The 23,741-nt window shown below is 40.6% G+C and overlaps 1 protein-coding gene across 1 annotated transcript in view; it reads right to left on the bottom strand.

Annotated features, from left to right (window-relative positions):
* ARSB (arylsulfatase B) overlaps nucleotides 1-23,741 on the bottom strand; it is a 160,004-nt gene that overhangs the window by 41,834 nt on the left and 94,429 nt on the right. The window contains exon 6 of the mRNA XM_043919951.1: nucleotides 17,047-17,117. Within this exon, the coding sequence (XP_043775886.1) occupies nucleotides 17,047-17,117 (71 nt within the window). The remainder of the gene's footprint in view (nucleotides 1-17,046; nucleotides 17,118-23,741) is intronic.

Raw genomic sequence — 23,741 nt, 5'->3', positions numbered from 1 at the left:
AGGCAGCGGGGAGCAGCGAGGTGGGGGCGGGGCCTCGGATGGGGGCGGAGCCTCGGGTGGGGCGGAGCCTCGGGTGGGGGCGGGACATGAGGGATGGGCCTGGACAAATGTCACAGAAAGGATAAGTGGCCTCACCCAAAAAAGAAGCCAAGGAATTGGGAAATTAGGAGGCTACTGGTGACCTAGCAGGTATTTGGGGGAGAAAGCATATTGTAGCGGACTGAAAAGTCAGTGGGAGAAGCACTCACTAATGGGCACAAGTCAGCACATTTTAAATAATTCACCTATGATAAACCATAATGGAAAAGAATATAAAAAGAATGTATGTATGTTCAGCTGAGTCGCTGAGCTGTACAGCAAAATGAAAACATTATAAATCAACTACAGTTCAATAAAGGTTTTTAAAAATGTATCTAAATGTACACTGTTACGTGACTGGTGAAAGAAACTACGGAATACAATGCGGTGGCTAAAATAAGTAGATTCATATCAGGGTTTCTCAATGTTGGCGTTACTGACACTTGGGGTGAAAAATTCTTTGTGAAGGGGGGCTGCCTGTGCACTTTAGGGTGTTTAACAGCACCCCTGGCTGCCAGGAGCACTTCCACCTGGTTTTGACCATCAAAAGATGTTTCTAGAAATTGCTTCCAGTTGAAAAACCACTGATTTATACGTACTGACCTGGAAAGATCTCCAAGGTAGATCATTGGGTACCAAAAAAAAGTGGCAGAAAAGTACTATTTATGTAAACAAAGTACAATATATACACAGATATACATAAGTCTGTTAAGGCCTTCCTGTGTAAGTATGTACATTGACAGTGGTCCAGAAGGACAAAACTGCTACCAGATGTCTTCTCTGGGAAGGGGGCTGAGGCTGGGGGGCAATCACATGAATTTTGGTTTTATTTGTACTGCTTGTATTTTTAAAAAATAAAAATATACTTGATGTTAAAATTAAATTGTTTGTAAATGAATGGAAATTGAAGATGTAGAGAAAGAATATGTATGCTACTCCTTGACAAGGTTTAAAGATGAAGAGAAAGCTGGCTAGAATGAGGCAGAATTAAAGGAAGGAATTTTTAGGATGTGGGAAAATTGAGCACTGCTAACTTCAGTCAAGCTACAATTTTGTATAAAGCATTATGAAGGCGAGGGGGGTGGGGAATAACTTCTAGAATACTTCCACTTATTAGCTCAAGATTTCAACAATGCTTTGCCAGCAACAACTTTCCCACTACAGTTAAATATGCATGAAATGATAGAATTTCTCTTTCTCTTTTTCCACCGCATGTTTCTTTAATTTGTGTTTCTTTGGTGTGTGTACGGCTTTCTGTAACTAAAGCGCTGATGCCATTATGGAAACTGTCAGTCTTCAGAGTTGGAAAGACCTGAGAATAAAAGCTGACTTTGACTTGTGTTTGGTCTGGCATGGCTGAGGATACTGCAGGAGTGTATTTGTTTTTCATTAATTTGTTTGTCATTTTTCTCCATGATCTATGGAACATTTATTTCCCCTGAAGCAAATGTCAGAGGTTTCTCTTGGTTCTGGTGGGGTAATGAATTGTTGAGAATAAGAAATTTTTCTTATATGCTATATGACTGTGGAAGGAGACATTTTGTGACCTTTTGCTGTTTTACAATGATAATGAATTTCCTGGCAAACATGGAAACTTTGGGCTTCTTTATAAAATAATGAGGTTTGAGGAATAACTTTGACCTGGACCTTTGTAGAATTAATCAAATATAGATTTTGGAAAAATAGATGAGTTTGGTCTTTATTGAGACACTTTAATGTATTCCTGTCACCAAGGCAGTACACAGATCCATATCACATAAAAACACCAAACAATTAAATACAGACCCAAGTCCCAGCACAGAGCTTCAGGCATGTTTGGTGTGAGGAGGTTAATGCTCAGGGACTGTCAGCCTGATCACAGTGTTACTTTGTTTCCTTTTTCTTTTTTTTTTTTTTTAATTGCAAGAGTAACAGTATAACTTGTAAAAAAAAATTTGGCCTATACTGAACAGAATGAAAACTGGTAATAAAAGTCATCTGCAATCTCACTCTCAAAAGCTAATGGCCCATCATAACATTTTGGCATATTCCTTCTAATCCTATTTTAATGCCCATATTTTTGTATGCAATTGAGGTAATAATGAACATAAAATTTTCTATTCTGCATTTTTTCCTCTTAGATACTACATATAATATTTCGTTTCCATCTCTAAACAGTTAGAAAGAACATTTTATTGGAGTATAGCTGCTTTACAATGTTGCATTAGTTTGTGCTGTAAGCAAAAGTACATCAGTTATACATATTAATACATCCACTCTATTTTAGATTTCCTTCCCAGGTCACCACAGAGTCAAGTTCCCTGTGCTACACAGTCAGTTCTCTTTAGTTATCTATCTTGTACTGTCTCCAAACACTTTAAAGGAAAACTATACTGAATCCTCTTATGATGTTCCAAACAAAGGCATCAATTCATGGGGAAAAAAGAATAGGTTTTCTTCTTTACAATATTATAGGAACATCAAATTCTACCATTTTCCCTCTAAATGTGGTGACAAGATATGTTTTTCAGATGCTCTGAAGTTGTAGACACGTCTATATTTCTAATTTTGAGAGGTAACAAAAGAAAACGAACTTGCTGAGACCAGGATGTATGACAAGCTCACACAATAACACTGGGTGAGGATGCTCTGTGTTCCTAGGAGATAGTGTGATGGAGCAACAGGTGTTCCAGCCACTTCTTTGACCAGCCACATGGATGCATGCATGTCAAAAGCCACTTGAGAGTAACCTCTCAGTAATTTACAAAACCATGAACATGGGGAGCTTTCCTACTTCCCACATAGCACCCTTAGTCACCCAGTTTCTCCACATAGTCTCTCGGGGGCTCACCGGAGCTTCCCTGTACCCATCCCCAATACCCTGCAAGACCAGAGCAGTATTTGGAAGGAGTCAGAACCCACAACCCAAGCAGGGAGGGTCTCAGAGAATTTGAGTAGAAATTGGCTACCTCTCAGGATGGGGAACACATGTACACCCGTGGCAGATTCATGTCAAAGTATGGCAAAACCTCTACAATACTGTAAAGTAATTAGCCTCCAATTAAAATAAATAAATTTATATTAAAAAATTTTTTTTAAGAAAAAAAAAAAAAAGAAAAGAAATTGGCTACTTCATTGTAGGGTTGGGAACTGCTTCCTGGGCAGTTGCTCAGTTCACGACCATATTTTGGAAGCTTGAGTTTTTTTTCCCCTGAATGTTGACAGAATGAGAACATCAGGAACAAAGGGAAAAAGGAACCAAGTTTCTGAGATAAGCTCTAAAATCTTCATGCCTCGCTGGCCGAAATATATTTTGGATGTTTTTCATTAAACGCCAGATTACTTTAGGATTGGGAAACAATTTGACATCTAGATAATGAGAAAGACAATGTAAATTCCTGTCCAACTAGCCTAAATAGGGACTGGGGGAAATTTATGAAGACCTATAAAACATGTCTGAGATTTAAGGTCTTATATCTCTGTCTTTAACTGCATATCTCACACAAAAAACATTTACTTAGTCTTCAATCAAATATTTATGCAAATATTTTAAATTATAAATCTTGAGCTTCAAATCAGGTAAAGGTCCTTCCTAGACTAGGGACTACTCAAAGTATTGCCAGAGAGCCAGCAGCATTGGCTCCACCTGAGAGCTTGTTAGAAAGATTGAATGCAGGCCCCAGCCCAGCCCAACTCAACTGAGTGATCCACATGCCCATTCTAATCTGAGAAGCACTGGTTTGTGGTCGGGTGACAGATCAGACTTTTGGAATGCACATATGGTCACAAGTGACTTCCTAGGCAATGTGGAAAAGTTGTTGGTACTGTTCAGAGACGGCTTTCTTCTTCCCCATTACAGTCTAACTTTTAGTCTAATGTTTTCATCACTGCCTTGCTGATGGTCAGAAGCTATCCCTGATTGCTGATAGAGACTAGAGCTCAGGGCACTCTGTAATTTCTCTGGTGGGAAAACAATGCCTGCTAAGGTGATTATCCTCTTGATTTGATGTCAGATTAAATAAGAGAAAAGAGGATGCTTGACATGAAAGCATCTGAATGGCTGGAGCACCACACTGACAATACAGTGCATTTTGACCAATATGATCAGGAACTTTTAACAGGTATGTTTTTCTCTCACTTGCTTACTTCTCCTTCAAGAAATAGCGGCAGTCTATGTGCAATATAAGTTTTTAAGAGTGCTTACAAGTAGGCCTAAGGTCAAGAATGTGTTTGATTTAGCAGTTAGGGGAATTTAAATTCAAACCCAGTTGGTTTTTAAAATCAACTTAATCACCCAAACTTGATGAAGCGCCCTCAAGTTATCTAAAAGAAAGCAGATACTGCACAATGGAAGAGTTGATGTCATCCGTGGAGCTGCCAAACCATCAACAATCTGGAAAGTGAAAATTTTTTAAAAGGGAAAATATAAAATTATGAAAAACATGCAGTTCTTAGATTTGCTTGCATGCTCTTCCAAGTGTCTGATGGTTTACGTAATACCTCTTTCCATTCTTTTCTAATTTGGCTTAGACTGTCAATATTTTCATTTAAAAAGAATGTATATTCATTTGAGCTTAATGTAGGGTAAATGTGTCCTTTATAATTTGAGGAAAGATTAAGAAAAAAACAACCTCACATAAATTTGAAAATACGGTTGAATGAAAAAAAGAGAAAGGTTTAGATTTTTTTTCAGTCTCTAACATTAAAATATTTAAACATCAGTTGTTAACAGAAATCAGATACTACATTCTACCTTGTCCAAGAAATAACCAAAATCCAATCCTCAACTTTCTTTAAATGACATATTTATCTTACAAATAATTCTTACATTTCAGGCAAATGATTAGAAGGGAGGGTGGTACTTGAGCTGAGTTTCTTTATCTTTCCTCTTTTATTCTTATTTTCTCTTTTGAGAAAGGAGCTGAAAGTCAGATAAAGACCAAATTATTTTCTGAAAGGAATTTTTATAAAATGATATAGAGGAAAGGCTCTGGAATGAATAAGTGATCAAAATAATCATGACTTCCTGTCATGATTAGGAATGACGCTAGTGTCAGACGCTTACCTGCTATATTAAGCCAAATCTAAAGTTTTTGTGTTACTTTATGAACAAACATTAGCTATTACAAATCAAGTACCTCTGACATCTAATTTCTTTTTAAAAAACCTGTTAAAGCCTTTCCTAAATCTTTCCTTTTTCCATTTTTCTTTAAATAAAGAAGGAAATTTATTTGACTATTATTTTTGTTGTGTCACTGCTCCAGATGCTTAGGGAAAATAACAAATATGAAAGATAAAACTGTCTGCCCTCGCGGACAGTTTTAATGGGAGAGGAAGGTGATAAAAATCAAGAAAGATAAAACCAAAGTTGTTGAGATAATAAATTTAAAGCTATACTTTTTGAGCAAATCTACCCTAATCACCCCCAAATGCCTTTCATTATTTCTTCATTTCTCCTTAGTGCCTATGTATTTGATTTCTATTGCTTATCATTTGTTGCTACTTTATTTCATAACTGTGTTAATATCACTTCCTGGGCATATATATATTTTCCTCTGATTCAAAAGGCTCTTCAGAAGCAGAGGCCCTGTATTTATTCTCTAGGTATTCGCTGCCAGAGGTAACAGATTTTATTCTATACATGCCATGCCTGATCACTGACATCTTACACAGGGCGTGTGTGTGCTAAGTCACTTCAGTTGTGTCTAAACTCTCTGCGATCCTGTGGACTGTAACCTTCTAGGCTCCTCTGTCCATGGGATTCTCCAGGCAAGAATACTAGCGTGGGTTGCCATGCCTTCCTCCAGGGATCTTCCCGACCCAAGGATCAAACCCACATCTCTTATGTCTCTTGCATTGGCAGGCAGGTTCTTTACCACTAGTGCCACCTGGGAAGCCCAACATATTACATTATAGATTATTAAAGCAGACCACATCCTCAGCTTTCTACAGCTTACTTCTCAGAAATGTTTTTAAGTTTCATTTCAGCCTTATACATAGGCACCCTAAAGCCCCTAAAAAATCTGACCAGATTAGTCAATATTGAGAAAGTAGACTTACCACAATTTAACTGCACTGGATTTATCCCATGGAATTTAGTGAGGCTTTATGTCTTTCCAAAATACTATGGTTGACAATTTCAAGAACAGTGTATATCTATCTTTACCCTTATAGGTTGTAGGACTAGGGGACTGAGGTAGAAAGATGCGTAGTTTAGACTGGGAGAGAAAGCAGAGAGTCTGCACATTCCCAAATCTTGAAGAGATCTAGCTACAAAGAGGCCTCCAGTGTGGAGGGTGGAGCGGGCACAGGGGCTGGATCTGAAAGGGATTACTTGGAGGGTGGCCTACTTCTGTGCTGAGTATCAAAATAAGCATCGACCTTTGAATAAATTAGAATTGTCAGGCTACTCTTGGAAGCCATTGCTAAAATTTCTAAGCTCTACCAGAATTAAAGAAAAGTAACCAAATAAATAAGAGGTCAGTTGGAAATGAGAGGATGTGGCATCAACATAACCTTGGGGGAAAAAATTAAGCTGATATGTAACTGAGGTTTCGAGCAAGTAACCACATGGCCAGACACCCATCTCCCAGAGGCAGGCCCGGCCCAAGCCCTTCAAGTCAGCCTCTGTTATCTGGCCCTGAGAAGCCTTAAAAAAGGTGCTTACTCTGATTTCTTCAAACATAAAATTGGGGCAGTGGGATTTGCCATTTCTGTGTAGTCTAGGCCTGTGGTGAGGATTAATTAGTGTTTTTAAAGTGCTGTGGGTTTGGTTTGGTTTATTTATTTTCTCAGGATGAAAGCCAGTACGCCAGCACCAAGTGTTAACAGCAAAGGTTTGATGTATGTTACTTGAGATGCCCTGTGTGAAGTGGGGCAGGCGGGAAACGAGGCTTGTGGGACGGCCTTCAGCATCAGAAAGGCCACATTTCCAAACACACTTTAGTACTCCCCAAAGTCAAGGAGGCAAACTAAAAGCCTTTGAAAATTAAAGAGGAGAAAAGTTATCTGTATTTAGGTTCTGTGATTGAGGGCTTGACCAGCCCACACCAAGGAAAATTTGACGAACCTCTGCAGGCAAACATTGGCAGCAAGAGAAGACACAAAATTCTGCTAATTCTGTGACAAGCTGTAAAATGAGCTCTTATATTAGCTATAGAGAAAGAATGGCAGCTCAGAAGGTCAGGATATCGGGACTAACACCTGAGGAAAAATGCTGTCACATGCTAGCTTCTCTGACCCAGGACAGGTGGGCATAGTGACCAAGAACTCTGGGATGGCCTCCACTTCCCCTCGCTAAGAACCCAGCAGTTTTCCAGATATTACACTCTCACAAGAATCCTCTAAGCTGGTTTTAAAAAATAATTTTTATGGCTTTACTCCTGGTTAAGGAGACAATGTGTGCTCATTACTAAAAATTGAAACTGCAGACACACCTCCAACACCAACAGTCAGTATATAATTGCTATTTGCTATTGTTTGAACATATTTAGAGGCGATACCTATAATCGTCCCCAATTTATAGGTAATGGAACAGAAAACAGAGAACTTATCTACCAGCTCACAGGAAATATGTCAAAGCTGGAATTCAGATCCAGGTCTTTCTGACACCCTGGAACTCTACAAGTCCCAGTAGGCTACTCCGCCTCAGCCACACCCGACTCCCTCGTCCCACCACCCTCCGCAGAGATAATTACCAGGAGGCACAAACAGTTTCCATAACAAGCCTTGCAAAGAGAAGCTGCCATCATCCACAGAGTCAGGTTACACGTGAAACAGCAATGTTAGTGTCACAAGTAGATCTGCTTCCCCAGCCTCATTTAAATGTGTAATCCTCCATCAACACACTGGGTATTTGAGGGAGGTGATTGTACTTTTTTCACAAAATCAGTGCAGATCAGAAAACAGAGACCTCTGAGGTCAGCAGATCGTGTCTTAGACGTGAAGCCTGGACCTGCAGAGCCCTGAGGTCCAGGGTTGTTATTTATTAGGTGTGTGTGACCTGCTGCCTCAGTTTCTCCATCTGAATTATAAAGTGGGTGGCTGACCTGACTGCCAGGGTGCCTTCTAGCCGCTGGTACTCCATGCAGTGATGGGAAATCTCACTGACAGCTGGCTGGCCTCAGGCATTCCACCTAACTTTTTTTTTTTCCTGCTCAATATATCATTTCAGGTTGAATGATAGAAAGCTGCCCTGTGTTGGTACTTCCCCAAGATGCCCAGAAAGACACGAAAGTGCTTTGAAATAATGTATGGTATTACTGCTCTTGTTAGATGTCTTCTAATTAAATGAGCAGATGATAACCAATCTAAATGACTAATTTATCAGCATGCATTCTTTGGGGATGTGTACATCTCCTTACACAAAGGGCCTCAAGAGAGCCCTTTGTATATATATAAAATATATATATTTCATCATATATGATGAAACCTTGCCCTCCACGGAGTGTATGGCTCTGGATGGGGAAACCATAAACATAAATAACTGCAGGAGGAAGAAGCAAGATCTCAGTGTCTCAAGATGCTCCAGGAAAACTCAAGGGACTCAAGTCTGGAGGGTCGGGGAGGGCTTCATGGAGCAGGAGAATGTGACCTGGGCCCTCGAGAAGGGTCAGAGAAGCAAAGGAAGATGGCGGAGGATGCTGCAATGGTGCTGAGGGGAATCACAGAGGCTGCAGGAGGCAGACCAAGGAGTCTGCACATGGCTGTGGGCAGCTGGGGACCACCAACAGCTGTCAAGCAGGTAAGTGAGGGCCTGTGTCTACATCCTCTTTCAACAAAAGCTAAAGCCTAAATGATCTCTTGTACACTTTGCCAACAAAGGTCCATATAGTCAAAGCTATGGTTTTTTCCCAGAAGTCATGTATGGATGTTAGAGTTGGACCATAAAGAAAGCTGAGCACTGAAGAATTGATGCTTTTGAACTGTGGTGTTGGAGAAGACTCTTGAGAGTCCCTTGGACTACAAGGAGATCTAACCAGTCCATCACGAAGGAAATCAACTTTGAATACTCATTGGAAGGACTGAAGCTAAAGCTCCAATACTTTGGCCACCTGATGCAAAGAGCCAACCCATTGGAAAAAACCCTGATACTGGGAAAGATTGAAGGCAGGAGGAGAAGGGGGTGACAGGATGAGATGATTGGATGGTATCATCGACTCAATGGACATGAGTCTGAGCAAGCTCCAGGAGTTGATGAAGGACAGGGAAGCCTGGCGTGCTGAAGTTCATAGGGTCATGAAGAGTTGGACACAACTTAGCAACAGAACGACAACACCTACAGCTGTTTACCTGTTGGGGACAGGCAGGATCTACTGAACAAATCACCTCAGAAACGGCAACTTAGCGTCAGGAAGTGGATCTGAATCTGCTCTAAAGAGGAAAACAGGGAGCAGCTCCAAGCATGCAAACCTGGACCACTCCTGGATCTAGAGTACAGACCTGAAAATTTTACCACAGAGAATGTGTGAGAGAGGAGGGGAGGGAGTGAAGACTGTTCTTTCACCCTGTACTCATGAGCAGATATAACATCCTATATTATAACCTTTGAAGAGAAGAGGTCCTTTCAATGCAATAGTGACGAAGATGTACAGACTCACTTTGAAGCCTTGGCCTTTGGAGTGGAAAATGCTAACATCTGTCAGGGCCCTTCATCTCTAATCAGGCTTCTGCCAGCAGGGGGCTGAGCACTTCATATGTGTGCATGTGCGTCAGGTCACACAAGCGGATGGACGTGAGGATTCTGACGATTCACCGAAAGCCACATCTGACTTCCAAGGTGAGTCGTGGTCATAGACGGACCTCATATTCTTTACCTCGGAGGAGCCCAGGGCAAGCCTGGGGTGTTCTCTAAGGCACTAATACCTTTGAAACCATTTCTCCTCCTGGTTTGAGGCAGGACGGGGACGAGAACTGGCTGGCTAGAACCGAGGGGACCACAGAATTTGGGGCTAGAGTGCTTCAGAACCAGGCTGAGTGGCATTCACACCTGTAGGACCTCAGAGCCTAACCGGGGGTCACGGCTGCTCCCTGCCCTTTGAATGTCTCCAGGCTTTCCCACAAATCACCTTCGATGGTACCATCCCCTCCCCCCAGACTCTTGCACAGGCTTCCTCCATGGGCCACCCTGTGCAGCTGGAGACAGACCCTGAGTCAGGTCAGCCTGCTAGAAAGAAACCCTTCACAGACGTGGGAGGACAGGAGGAGAATAAATACTTCTCAGGATCTATTCTTAGCAATGAAGGAGGAGAAAAAGGTACTACCTGAACAGAGACCAAAATGTGTCCATGCAAGGTCACCTGAAAACAAAGCCTCTGAAGATGAATAAGAAGTTTCCTCAAAGCACACGGGGAAGCAATTATAAACCATATGTTTGACACTGGCCAGGGGCCCAGGGGCAAGAGAGACAAAAGCAGAGGCCGTTTTGCGCGCACTGAGAGAGCCAGTGCCCAGAACGGCAATGAAAGGGAGCTTTCCAGAAAGGCGGAAATGGGAACAGAGACCCGCAAGAAGCAGCTGCACCCTCGGCTCAGAGGGGAAGTCAGCTGAGCTGAAACCAGGTCGGGGGCTTTATATTTATACATATTTGTCCCTGGTGGCTCAGATGGTAAAGAATCTGCCTGCAGTGCGGGAGACCCAGGTTTGATTCCTGGGTCGGGAAGATCCCCTGGAGAAGGGAAGGGCAACCCACTCCAGCATTCTTGCCTGGAGAATCCCATGGACAGCGGTGCCTGGTGGGCTACAGTCCATAGGGTCACAAAGAGTTGGACATGACTTACTGACTAACACTTTCACTTTCTTTCGTTTGTTCATCAAGGAAGTCTGGGGTAAAGAGATGAAGTGGGCAGGGAAAATGCCACATCACTGGATATTTTCCATGAGGGGAAGAGTGAGGGTGGGCATTTATATGCCGGATAAGTAGTTTCAAACATCTGTATGTGATAATGTTAATTAAAATAAAAAGCAGCTTGTGACCTTTTTTTTTAGGCACAAAATGTAGGATGTGAGTTCAGGGTTTAAGAGGAGAGTGTGAATTGCCATCTGGAGGCACTTTTAGGTTCAAGAAAGGCTAAGAGACAATAAAACAAAGACTATAACCTGTTGGTCTAGTCATCATTCATGAACAAATATTTATTGAGGACTTAGTATGATGGCAGGCCTTGTGCTATGCACTGGAAATATGGCAATAAAAAAAAATGTTATAGATCCTATCTTCATGGAGTTTTTATGCTTTTTTGGGGGGATTAAATTTCATTTATTTTTAATTTTTAAAATTTTGGTACAATATAATACATAACATGGAATTTACCGTCTGAACCATTTTTAAGTGTCCAGTTCAGTGGCATCGAGTACGATCACATTCCTGTGCTACCATCACCATCATCCGTCCACAGAACTCTTTATCTTATAAAACCAAAGCTCAATATCCACTAAAAAGCAACAACTCCCATTCCACCTTCCACCCAGCGCCTAGAGCCCACTGTGCTACTTTCTGTCTCTACGATTTCAACTACTCCAGGTACCTCATGTGAGTGGAATCATATGGTATTTGTCTTTTTTTGTGACTGGCATATCTTATTTACTATACTGTCCTCAAGGTTTAACCATGTTGCAACATGTGTCGGAATTTTCCTTTCCTTCTAAGACTGAACAGTAATACTCCATTGTATGTATGTAGCACATTTTGTTTATCCGTCCCTCTCTTGGTGGACATTTGCGTGGCTTCCACCTCCCAGCTACTGTGAACAATGCTGTTCAAATCCCTGATTTCAATTCTTTTGGGCATATATCCAGGTACGGAATTGCTGGATCATGTGGCAGTTCTATTTTTATGTTTTCGAGGAACTGCCATACTGTTCCCACAGCGGCTGTACCAGTCTACATTCCCAATAGCAGTGCACAAGGGCTCCAAGTCACATCCTTCTCAACAGTTGTTCTCTTCCTTCCTCCACTCCTCCCTTCCCGTAGTCATCCTCATGGGTGTGATCTACGGCTCTTTGAGATTTCTCTATGCTTTATTGCAGAATCTCCTGGCTCACAGGTGATCCTATGACCTCTGGTGTGTCCATGCACACACCAGTCTTTTGGAAACATTTTTACTGTTAATATCAAAGCCACAACCCACCAAGGTATGTGGCCATGGAAGAAACCCTAACTCCACCAGTAGGAAGGGCTTCTGTGGTGTCTTGTACTCCTAGAGTAAGGGGGAGGTGGTGAAGATGCTACAAGGCAAGAGGCCAGCTTTTGAGGGGCTCTGGCCCTATGGGCTTCCCTGGTAGCTCAGAGCTTAAAGCGTCTGCTTGCAATGTGGGAGACCTGGGTTCAATCCCTGGGTCGGGAAGATCCCCTGGAGAAGGAAATGACAACCCACTCCAGTATTCTTGCCTGGAGAATCTTATGGACAGAGGAGCCTGGTGGGCTACAGTCCACGGGGTCACAAAGAGTCAGACACAACTGAGTGAGTTCACTTCACTGATGCATCAGTGGCAGGAACTCCTCTGATGCCCTGATGCCCTGGTCCTATGTGGAAGGCAGGACTTCCTTCAGAAAAGTCTAACATCAATTCCTACAATTCATGATAGAAGGAGACACTGGTTCACCACTGCCAACGAGACCCACTAAAGGAAAGACAGCAGATGGAAAACTGGAATGATGTAGTGATGTTTCAGAACAGGGGCCAGAAAGGTGGGAAGGATGTAGTAATAACAAAGTTGTGTAATAATTCACACTACTCTAATGCTTGGAGCAAACTTATATGCAGAGTACATCATGCAAAATGCCAGGCTGGATGAAGCACAAGCTGGAATCAAGATTGATGGGAGAAATATCAGTAACCTCAGATATGCAGATGACACCACCCTTCTGACAGAAAGAAGAGAAGAACTAAAGAGCTTCTTGATGAAAGTGAAAGACAAGTGTGAAAAAGTTGGCTGAAAACTCGACATTCAGAAAACTAAGATCATTGCATCCAGTCCCATCACTTAATGGCAAATAGATGGGGAAACAATGGAAACAGTGACAGACTTTATTTTGGGGGGCTCCAAAATCACTGTAGATGGTGACTGCAGCTGTGAAATTAAAAGATGCTTGCCCCTTGGAAGAAAAGCTATGACCAATCTAGACAGCATATTAAAAAGCAGAGACATTACTTTGCCAACAAAGGTCTGTCTAGTCAAAGCTACGGTTTTTCCAGTGGTCATGTATGGATGTGAGAATTGGACTATAAAGAAAGCTGAATGCTGAAGAATTGATGCTTTTGAACTGTGGTGTTGGAGAAGACTCTTGAGAGTCCCTTGGACAGCAAGGAGATCCAACCAGTCAATCCTAAACAAAATCAGTCCTGAATATTCATTGGAAGGACTGATGTTGAAGTTGAAATTCCAATACTTTGGCCACCTGATGCAAAGAACTGACTCATTGGAAAAGACCCTGATGCTGGGAAAGACTGAAGGCAGGAAGAGAAGGGGATGACAGAGGATGAGATGGTTGATGGACATAAGTTTGAGTAAGCTCCTGGAGTTTGTGATGAACAGGGAAGCCTGGCGTGTGGCAGTCCATGGGGTCGTAAAGAGTTGGACTCTTCCCCAGTGCCTCAGCAGTAAAGAATCTGCCTGCAAATGCAGGAGACCTAGGTTCAATTCCCGGGTCAGGAAGATCCCCTGGAGGAGGAAATGGCAACCCACTCCAGTATTCTTCCCTGGGAAATCCCATGGACAGAAGAGCCTGGCGGGCTATATAGTCCATGGGGTCACAGAGAGTCAGACACAACTGAGCAACTCAGCATAGCATATACAGAGACATAAATGAAGGGGTGCACATATGCGGAGAGGAAGGAGTACTGTTTCCTCTGGGGTTTCTGGAAAGCACTCACAGAAGTGGGACAAGTGGACTGGGTTTTAAGGGATGAGGAAACTTCCGGAGGAGCAGCGAAAGGCATAGGGAAAAGCACGCTCAAGACCTAAGGATGATGATCTGCATACTTGGAAACGCCAAGTGTCTAGGAGGGCAAGAAGATGGAGGAAGGGCATGGGGTGGGGCTGACAAGGAGAGCTGGACCCCAAACGCCTGGTGACGCACTCAGAATTACTGCGGGGTCCTCCTCCGGGCAGGGAAATCTAAGGCAGGTTGTAGCACAGATTGGAGAGGAAAAAGAAAAGAGTAAGAAGAGCTTGAACCATGGGGGAGTGCTATGTCTAAAAGAGGTGATGGGAGCACCCAAGTGAGTGAAGGGAATGTCAGAGCAATATTTCCTGCAGACAGTCTCACAACGAGGCATGACGATGGATCCTGGCATCTAATTTAACACTTTCTAGGCCCTAACTCATGACACAGGGGCATCAGGGTCACTGGTATGTATGGTATGGTATTTATAAAGGGCTATTGCATGCATTACAACCTATGGCAATGTGGGAGCACCTCATGGCCTCTCTCCCTGCAGGAATTAATAGGGCTCCCTGTGGGTTAATTTAGGCACTAGACAGACTCAAGCTAAGTTGCAGGATTGCCAAGAAAATCACAGGTTTATGAGACCTGGCAGGTCTGGGTAGCACCTGGGCAGCCTGATCAGATGATGTGCTGGCTGATTTGGCCTTGAGTTTTCTGGAAGGAGGTTCTGACACTCTCAGGTAAGAACGGGGCAATAACAGCACTATGCTGACGGTTACAGGAGGCTCAGAGATGGGTTCTCCTTTTATAGATGGGAAAGCTGGGGCTCAGAGAGGGAACTGGCTTATCAAAGATGGGTTCTCCTTTTTTTTTTTTTTAACATTTATTGTAATTGAAGGATAGTTGCTTTACAATATTGTGTTGGTTTCTGCCATACATCAACATGAATCAGCAATGGGTACACATATGTTCCCTCCCTCTTGAACCTCCCTCCACAGTTTTCATTTTTCAAAAAGATCTAAAAATAAGTAATAACAAAGCTGAAAAAAATGTAAAAACCACTCAGTATTCTGTAATAAGCTATATGAGAAAAGAAATCAAAAAAGAACAGATACATGTACATGTATGGGCTTCCCAGGTGGCTCAGTGATACAGAATCCATCTGCAATGGAGGAACATGGGTTCAATCCCTGGACCAGGAAGATCCCCTGGAGGAGGAACTGGCAAACCCACTCCAGTGTTCTTCCCAGGATAATCATATGGACAGAGGAGCCTTGGTGCCGGGGGAGGCTATAGTTCATAGGGTTGCAAAGAGTCAGACACAACTGAAGCAGCTGAGCGTGCAAGCTCATATGTACAGCTGAACCACCTGCAGCACACCCAAAATCAATACAACATTATAAATCAACCACATCCCAAACTAAAATAAAAATTAAATTAAAAATTTAAAATGTAAAAATTATTCTCAGCTTGCACCCAGCCACTATTTTAAAAGAGAATGCATTTAACCTATAGATAAGCTGAGGGGATATTGTCATCATAGCAATATTTCTTATTTAATCATCTATTTTATATATAGTATCAATCATGTATATATGTCAATCCTAATCTCCCAATTCATCCATCTCCTATTCCCCCTTGGTGTCCATATGATTGATCTCTGTGTCTGTGTCTCTGTTTCTGCTTGGCAAATAAGATAATCTATGCCATTTTTCTAGATCCCACATATAGGTAGTAATATAGAATATTTGCTTTTCTCTGTCTTTATTTTTTCATTTTTTTATTGAAGATAATTGCTTTACAGAATTTTGTTGTTTTCTGTCAAACCTCAACATGAACCAGCCATGTGAAAGTGAAAGTGAAATCGCTCAGTCGTGTCCGACTCTTTGCGACCCCATGGACTGTGGCCTACCAGGATCCTCAGTCCATGGGATTTTCCAGGCAAGAATACAGGAGTGGGTTGCCATTTCCTTCTCCAGATGAACCAGCCACAGGTGTCCAAAAATCCCCTCCCTTCTGACCCTCCCTCCCATCTCCCTCCCCATCCCCTCCTCTAGGTTGATACAGAGCCCCTGTTTGAGTTTCCCGAGCCACACAGCAAATTCCCATTGGCTATCTATTTTACACATGGTGATGTAACTTCTCATGTTACTCTTTCCATACGCCTCACCCTCTCCTCCCCTCTCCCCATGTCCATCAGGCTATTCTCTGTGTCTGTTTCTCCACTGCAAACACATGTAAAGATGCTCAACATCGCTCATTATTAGAGAAATGCAAATCAAAACCACAATGAGATATCACCTCACACCAGTCAGAATGGCCATCATCAAAAGGTCTACAAACAATAAATGCTGGAGAGGGTGCGGAGAAAAGGGAACACTCTTGCACTGTTGGTGGGAATGTAAATTGATATATGGAACATATATAGCCACTATCGAAGACGGTATGGAGATTCCTTAAAAAACTAGGAATAAAACCACTATATGACCCAGCAATCCCACTCCTAGGCATATACCCCAAGGAAACCAAAATTGAAAAAGACACATGCATCTTGAATGTTGAACCAATGTTCAATGCAGCACTATTTACAACAGCTAGAACATGGAAGCAACCTAGATGTCCATTGACAAATGAAGGCATAAAGAAGTTGTGGTATATATACACAGTGGAATATTACTCAGCCATAAAAGGAACATGTTTGAGTCAGTTCTGATGAGGTGGATGAACGTAGAACCTATTATACACAGTGAAGTGAGTCAGAAAGAGAAAGATACATATTGTATTCTAACGCATATATACAGAATCTAGAAAAATGGTACTGAAGAATTTATTTATAGGGCAGCAATGGGTTCTCCTCTTATAGATGGGAAAGCTAGGGCTCGGGGAGGGGACTGGCTTAGAAGGTCACATAGCTGATTAGCAGCAGTCACCATTTGTGTCAGCAAAGCCACGGTGACATTGTTGCCACAGGTACCATGGAGAAAGGTTTACTTTTAGAGCAAACTCAAGTGGAAAAGGAGAATTAGGCTAGAGAGACCCTAGGCAATAAAACCATCTTTGTAAGCCAAAGAGATTTAAGTTAGTAGCAATAAACAACGTACTTACATGGTGAAATATCTACAAAGTTTGGGTCGATATTGTGCAGCAGCTCCATTCTGGGGGATGGGCTTCCTTCACTAAAAAAGAATTTTTTAGAAAACATTAATTTCCTCTTTCAAATGGGTATGAGTAACTGTAATACTTCCTTTCCTTGTACTTATAGGAAATAACAAAACTGCCAGTTAACAACTCTGTCATGAATTCAGAGGCTTCCAAAATCTGTGGTTGTGCATCTTCAAGTAGTCATCACTTGTCTACATTGTCACAATGACTGAATGTTTACATAACAACTTCAGTGTCAGGCATATGACCATTACAAAGATGAGTTCTGTGACCCTTTGCAATAAATAATGTGACCGTATTTAAACATGACCATTCGTTACAGCAGTGAAATGAGAAATCCAGTATAGACTCCACACTGAACACTCACAGTGAAAGAAAGAAAAAGCATCTGCTAAGACATCAGTGCCCATATCACCGATGCAGCATGCCTTTTAAATGAGCCCACATGAGAGAAATGAGTGTCTTTCGCATCTGAATTTACAGTGTGACACTTACATGCAATATAAATACATATGAAATAGTTATAACTCTTTAAGACTTTTTTTCTTTAAGATATATGTGCAAATGCAATCACAACTCACATTAGTGTTGAAAACAAACCTGGAGAGTAGTTCAACCTACTCATGTTTCATATGAGAAAGGCACATAGTAAGTTATTGGCCAAATATTTGGTTGTGAGTGTTTCTAAAAAATTGGGAGCATAAACATCACCACTTGTACACAGGGTGTGCAAAAAGCACCCAGATCATTTTGCTAGTATAGACCCAGCCTTATGGAAGAAGTTCTTAGACATAATTTCAATCGTTGGGAGACTCCTAAGGACTACTTGATAATACAACAAAAGGTTGCAAAGTGCTACTAACACTACGGGATTTGTCCACATCTGAATAACCAATAAAGCCCCTGATGTAACCAAGAATACAAGCTTCAATGTCCACATCCCAAACTCATAGTTAGTTGTCTACAGCAGTGGCTTAGGACTTGAAGGACTCGTAAATTTTCAAAAAATTTGGGTTTTGATCGGCAATGTTATATTTGCCAAGTAAGGAAAAGTTAAAATAAACTTCATGAATAAAAACCAAAACCAAAAAAAGTTGCAACTACCATCACCATCCATTATTTTACAAAATAAAGGTAATTTTAACAGCAACAAAAGTTAGGACAAATACAGTCTCAGAATAAGAAACAATCCTTTAAAGTGAATATATTTAACTTCTGGATTCTATAAGATTTCCTTTTTCCTCTCTACTCCATAAAATCCTCTAACTAGAGAGAGGAAAATATACAGGGATGATTCTAGGCCTGGGGGCCTAGAATGTGCATGTGGGGGGCTATTTCCTTGGACTCCTCCTCATTTTCTTCCTGAGACATTTAACTAACGACCTGTATATCATGGAGATTGTCAACCAATCCAAAATGACAGAAACTAGGGTTTCATCCCAGAAGCTCTGAATGTAAGCAGGGATGATAAGCCAAAAAAAAAAAAAAGATGAATATAAGGAAATCTTAACAGAATGGTGATGTTTAATTCATGAGGTTAAAAAAAGCAAGCAAACAGAGCTAAAATCTGGTTGATAAAAATAGCAAGTAAGTCAGGAGGGGAAATCAGAATAAAAACATTTGAAAGTCTTTGTAGTATTTGGAAGAGGATACAACTGTTCATTAAATTTAGATTTTAGCAAAGTAAAATTTGCATGTTAAAATTCTAGGTAACTTAGAAAGAAAGGTATGACTTTTCTGGAGTAAAACAAAATAGAATTCATTCAATCCAAAAAAAAAAAAAAAAGAAAGAAGGTGGAGGAACTCCTAGATTTCTCATCTTTATAAGTAGAGCTCACTGGAATACACCAAAGTACTAGGCATGGTTAAATAAAAGATATTTTTTCAATAATTTTTAAAGGGAATTTATCTGTATAGCATTCATTTCATTTTTTCATTATTCAGAAGAGCCACAGATATTGCAAAATAATGAAACTTAATAGTAAGAGATGAATTTTGAACACTAAAGGTAGTGAGTAATCCCAGTGATGAATTATTTGCTGGGGAAAATCATCACAGGTAGAATTTCATGATGCAGACAGGAGTGAAAAAACCAAAAGTCAACCAACCTTCTTAAGTCACGTATGTAGTGATGCTACTTTTTTTTTTTTCCATTTATTTTTATTAGTTGGAGGCTAATTACTTTACAGTATTGTAGTGGTTTTTGCCATAGATTGACATGAATCAGCCATGGATTTACATGTGTTCCCCATCCCGATCCCCTCTCCCTGATGCTACTTTTTAAAATCTACTAATCAGAGTATTTTGATAAGGACATGGTCAGAGATATAAGCCAAGGAAAGACAAAATAAGACAAGTGATTTAAACAATAACCAAATACTATTAGAGACTTCAAGTTATTAAATGAGTCAAGAAAACTACATGTACATTTAAAGGAACTGAATAAAGTATCATAAATCTTGGGGTGCATGTGTGCTAAGTCTCTTCAGGGGTGTCTGACTCTTTGAGACCCTGTGGACTGCCAGGCTCCTCTGTCCATGGGATTCTCCAGGCAAGAACACTGGAGTGGGTTGATATGCCCTCTTCCAGGGGATATTCTTGACCCAGAGATTGAACCCATGTCTCTTAAGCCTCCTGCATTGGTAAGCAGGTTCTTTACCACCAGGGCCACCTGGGAAGCCCAAACTTTGGGTTACCCCACATCAAAATATGAGAAGTTATTAAAATCCTTAGACAAGCTCATGTACCTATTCCCTGGGGCTAGTCCTTTGGAAAGTGATGGATTTTAGAAATATCTCCAGGTGAAATTTTTAAAAAATGCATACATACATGTAAAGGGAAGCTAGTGATAACGGAAATATGATAAAACATACACCAAACTATTAGCTGAGATGGGGGATGGGCTGGGTGACACTACAAGACTTTCATTTTCAACAGTGCCATATACAGTTGGCATGCATCATTACTGCAATCAGAAAAATTTTAAGATTCTTTTTAAGGTAGTATATAACTTGTGAACATTTTAATTATTTCATAAAGACTTTAAAAAGCATGAAAAGAGAAAACTCAGATAGTTTACAGAATTTGGGAATTTAAAGACAGGAAAATGACCCATATCTACGTTGTACCTGCAGTATTTAAACACATTAGTTGATTTTTGGAATTCAATTGCACGCTACTCACTCATGCTATCACACACTGGTAATAACTGATCATGTGATTTCCCTCTCAGCATGTAGAAATGTCCTGATATGTTTAAGATCAGACTTGCCTTTCACAAAAGGTAGAAAACCAGTAGAGGTATTATGGTCACTGGGTTGGCTCTCAAGTCTCAACACTTATGTCACTTCTTTCATTTTGGTAAAGGGTTCAGGGTCTCAGTGCCTGAGATGGAGGGAGTAAGAGAAAAAAGAGAAGGAGATGTTAGGGAGGAAGGAGGGAGGCAGAAAAGCTGGAGGAGGAGGAGGAAGAAGGAAGGAAAAGGGGCTGTGGGTTTCCTTTAACAGTTACGCACTAAGTTAGCAGGGATCACTAAAGCACTTACACACACACACACACCCCGCCTCCAGAAGGCACAGAACCCACGTGACTCATTTCAATGGCGACAAGGGTGCTGTACACTGATGCTGGGACAGAGGCGTAGACTCAAGTCACCTGGGGAAGAGCAGGTGGAGACTAAGGCTGGTGGTGGGGGATGAAAGGAGAGATCACGAAGATCAACTCTGCGAGCTTTGTGACTCTGTCTAGGAGACACTTTAGAGTCATGACTCTGCAAAGACCAGTGAGGGTAGAGAGACGCTGATCAGAACGAGGTGAAGCCCATCATTGGCGAGGGGAGTCCTTCATGCCCAGGAAGAACACCTCCCACCCAGCTCAGCTCCCATTGTCTGCAGGCATTCAATCTCCTCAGAACTGAGAACTGAAAGCCAGGTACACTGGTACCCTGGTTATTGGGAAGGATTATCTATTGCTGAATTAATATATTAATGCTCTTTTTTAAATATGAAAAAAAGAGAAAAGTTCAGTTAGTAGCTGCTGAACATTTTTTGGTACAATTTAAAAACACTCTTTTCTCAAGAACTCACAGATCCTTGGCCACTTAAATTTGCATAGTCTCTAATAATTATATATTATAAAAAGAGGTCTCACTCTTGTACCTGGAGGGGAAAATGCTCGGGTTTTTTTTGTTTTCTGTTTTTTTACTTTTTCAATGTCTTTTTAGGGCAAACCTTCCCTACTATTGTCTTATTCCCATTCCTTCCCTGCACTTCTGGAAATTTTTGACATCAATAATCTCCATTTGTTTATGCATGTTCCTCAGTACTTTATGTTAAAAACAAAATATATTTCATTTTAAAATGTCTTATCTTTTCTTCTTTTTGCCACTAAATGTCCCCAAACAGTATGTTTACACCAGTTATTCTCAATTTGTATCACAGTAAAATCACCTAGGAGCTTCTAAAATCCAGATGCTGTACCTCATACCAGTAGCATCACTAGGGGCGGAATCCAGGCATCAGTATAACTCCCAGATGATTCCGACATGCAGCCAAGATTGTGAATCACTGGCCTGGGGCAGTGCTTCTCAAACTTTAGATTACTTGGGGCTCTTGTTAAATTGTGGATTCTGATTTATTAGAGCCAGGGTGAAGGCTGTCCAGGAATCTATATTTTTAACAGGTTCTCCAGTGATATTGGTCTGAGGACCACACTTTGAGTAGCGAGACTGGTGGAAATTTCCTGGAGTCCTCTTACTGGGGTCTGAACTTTTCTAGAGTTTCCTAAATTAGAAGCTCATTTAGATTAGAGCTGATTCTAGAGCTGTGATTCTCAATCTTGGCTACACAATGCAATCACCTGGGGAAGTTTAAAAAATACTGATGCTTGAGTTCCACCATAAGAGAACGATCTCATTGATCTGGAGTTCAGCTTGGGCATAACGATTTACAAAAGTATCCGAGTTGATTATTTTGTCAAATTAGCTTTACTGAAATATAACTTACAAACCATATGATTTATAATGTTTTCAAGGTACATCCATTTTATAGTATGTATCAGTACATCTTCCTCTTAAATGGCTGAATAATAGTCATCACATGGATATATCACAATGTCTGTATCTACTCATCATTTTATGGACATTTGAGTTGTTTCTACATTTTTTGCCTATTATGAATACTTATGTATAGGATTTTGGATGGACATTTGTTTTAATTTCTCTTGGGGGTGTATCTAGGAGTAGACTTGCTATATCTACTTTATATATTTAAACTTTTAAGGACCTGCTAAACTATTTCCCAAAGCAGCTACACCATCTTACACTCTTACTAGCTATGTTTGAGCATTCTAATTTCTCCCTATCCTCTTCTTAGTGGTACTTATAAATGTATGTCTTTTTAATTACAGCCATCCTAGCTGGTATGAAGTGGTATTTCACTGTAGTTTTTGATTTACATTTTCCTTTTCATGTGTATATTGATCATTTATACAACTTCTTTGGAGGAATGTCTATTCAGAGCATTTGCTCATTTTAAAAACGGGCTATTTATCTGTTTATGATCGACTGCAAGTATTCTTAATATATTCTGAACACAAGTCCTATATCAGATACATGATTTGCTAATATTTTCTCCAGTTCTGTGAGTTGCTTTTTACTTTCTTGATAGTATAATTTGCAGAAAAAAAAGTTTAAAATTTTGGTTTAGAACAACTTGTCTTTTCTTTTGTTGCTTTTTGGTGTTTATTCTAAGAAAATGCCTAATCCAGAGTCACAGGGTTTTGCTCTTATGTTTTCTTCTAAAACTATTTTAAATTTAGTTGCTACTTTCATGTCTATGATCCATTTTAAGTTAATTTCTGTGTATTCTGTGAGGTAGGAATCTAATTTCATCCTTTTGCATGTGAATATCTAGTTATCCCAGTAACATTTATTGAAAAGATTCTTCTTCCTAATTGAACTATATTGGCATCCTTGTCAAAAACACAACTCATTCTCCCAATTTAAAAGTGGGAGGAAAAACTGAATAGACATTGTCCCAAAGAGGAAATGCAGATGGTCAACAGGCACATGAAAAGATACTCAACATCGCTAATCATCATGGAAATGCAAATCAAAACCACAATGAGATATCACTTCACACCTGTCAGAATGGCTATCATCAAAGAGAATACAAATAAGAAATTAGGTGAGGACAGGAAGAAAAGGGAGCCCTCATACACTTTTGGTGGGAGTGCAAATTGGTACAGCCACTATGGAAAACAGAAGGGAGGTGTCTCAAAAAACTAAAAATAGAACTACCATATGACCCAGAAAACTTATGATTGCCAAGATATGGAAGTAAGTTTTCACCAACACATGGATGAATAAAAAAGATGTGGTATATATACATAATGGAATACTATTCAACCCTAAAAAAGGAAGACATTTTGCCATTTGCAACAACATGGATGGACCTGAAAGGTATTATGCTAAGCGAAGTAAGACAGAGGAAGACAAATACTGTGTGATACCATTTCTATGTGGAATCTTAAAAAGTATAACACTTCAGCAAGTGGTGCTGGGAAAGCTGGACAGCTGCATGTAAATCAATGAAGTCAGAATACTCCCTCACACCATACACAATAATAAACTGAAAACT

The sequence above is a fragment of the Cervus elaphus genome, chromosome 12, assembly GCF_910594005.1.
Source record: "Cervus elaphus chromosome 12, mCerEla1.1, whole genome shotgun sequence".
Lineage (NCBI taxonomy): Eukaryota > Metazoa > Chordata > Mammalia > Artiodactyla > Cervidae > Cervus > Cervus elaphus.
This window is presented reverse-complemented; position numbering and strand designations above follow the sequence as displayed.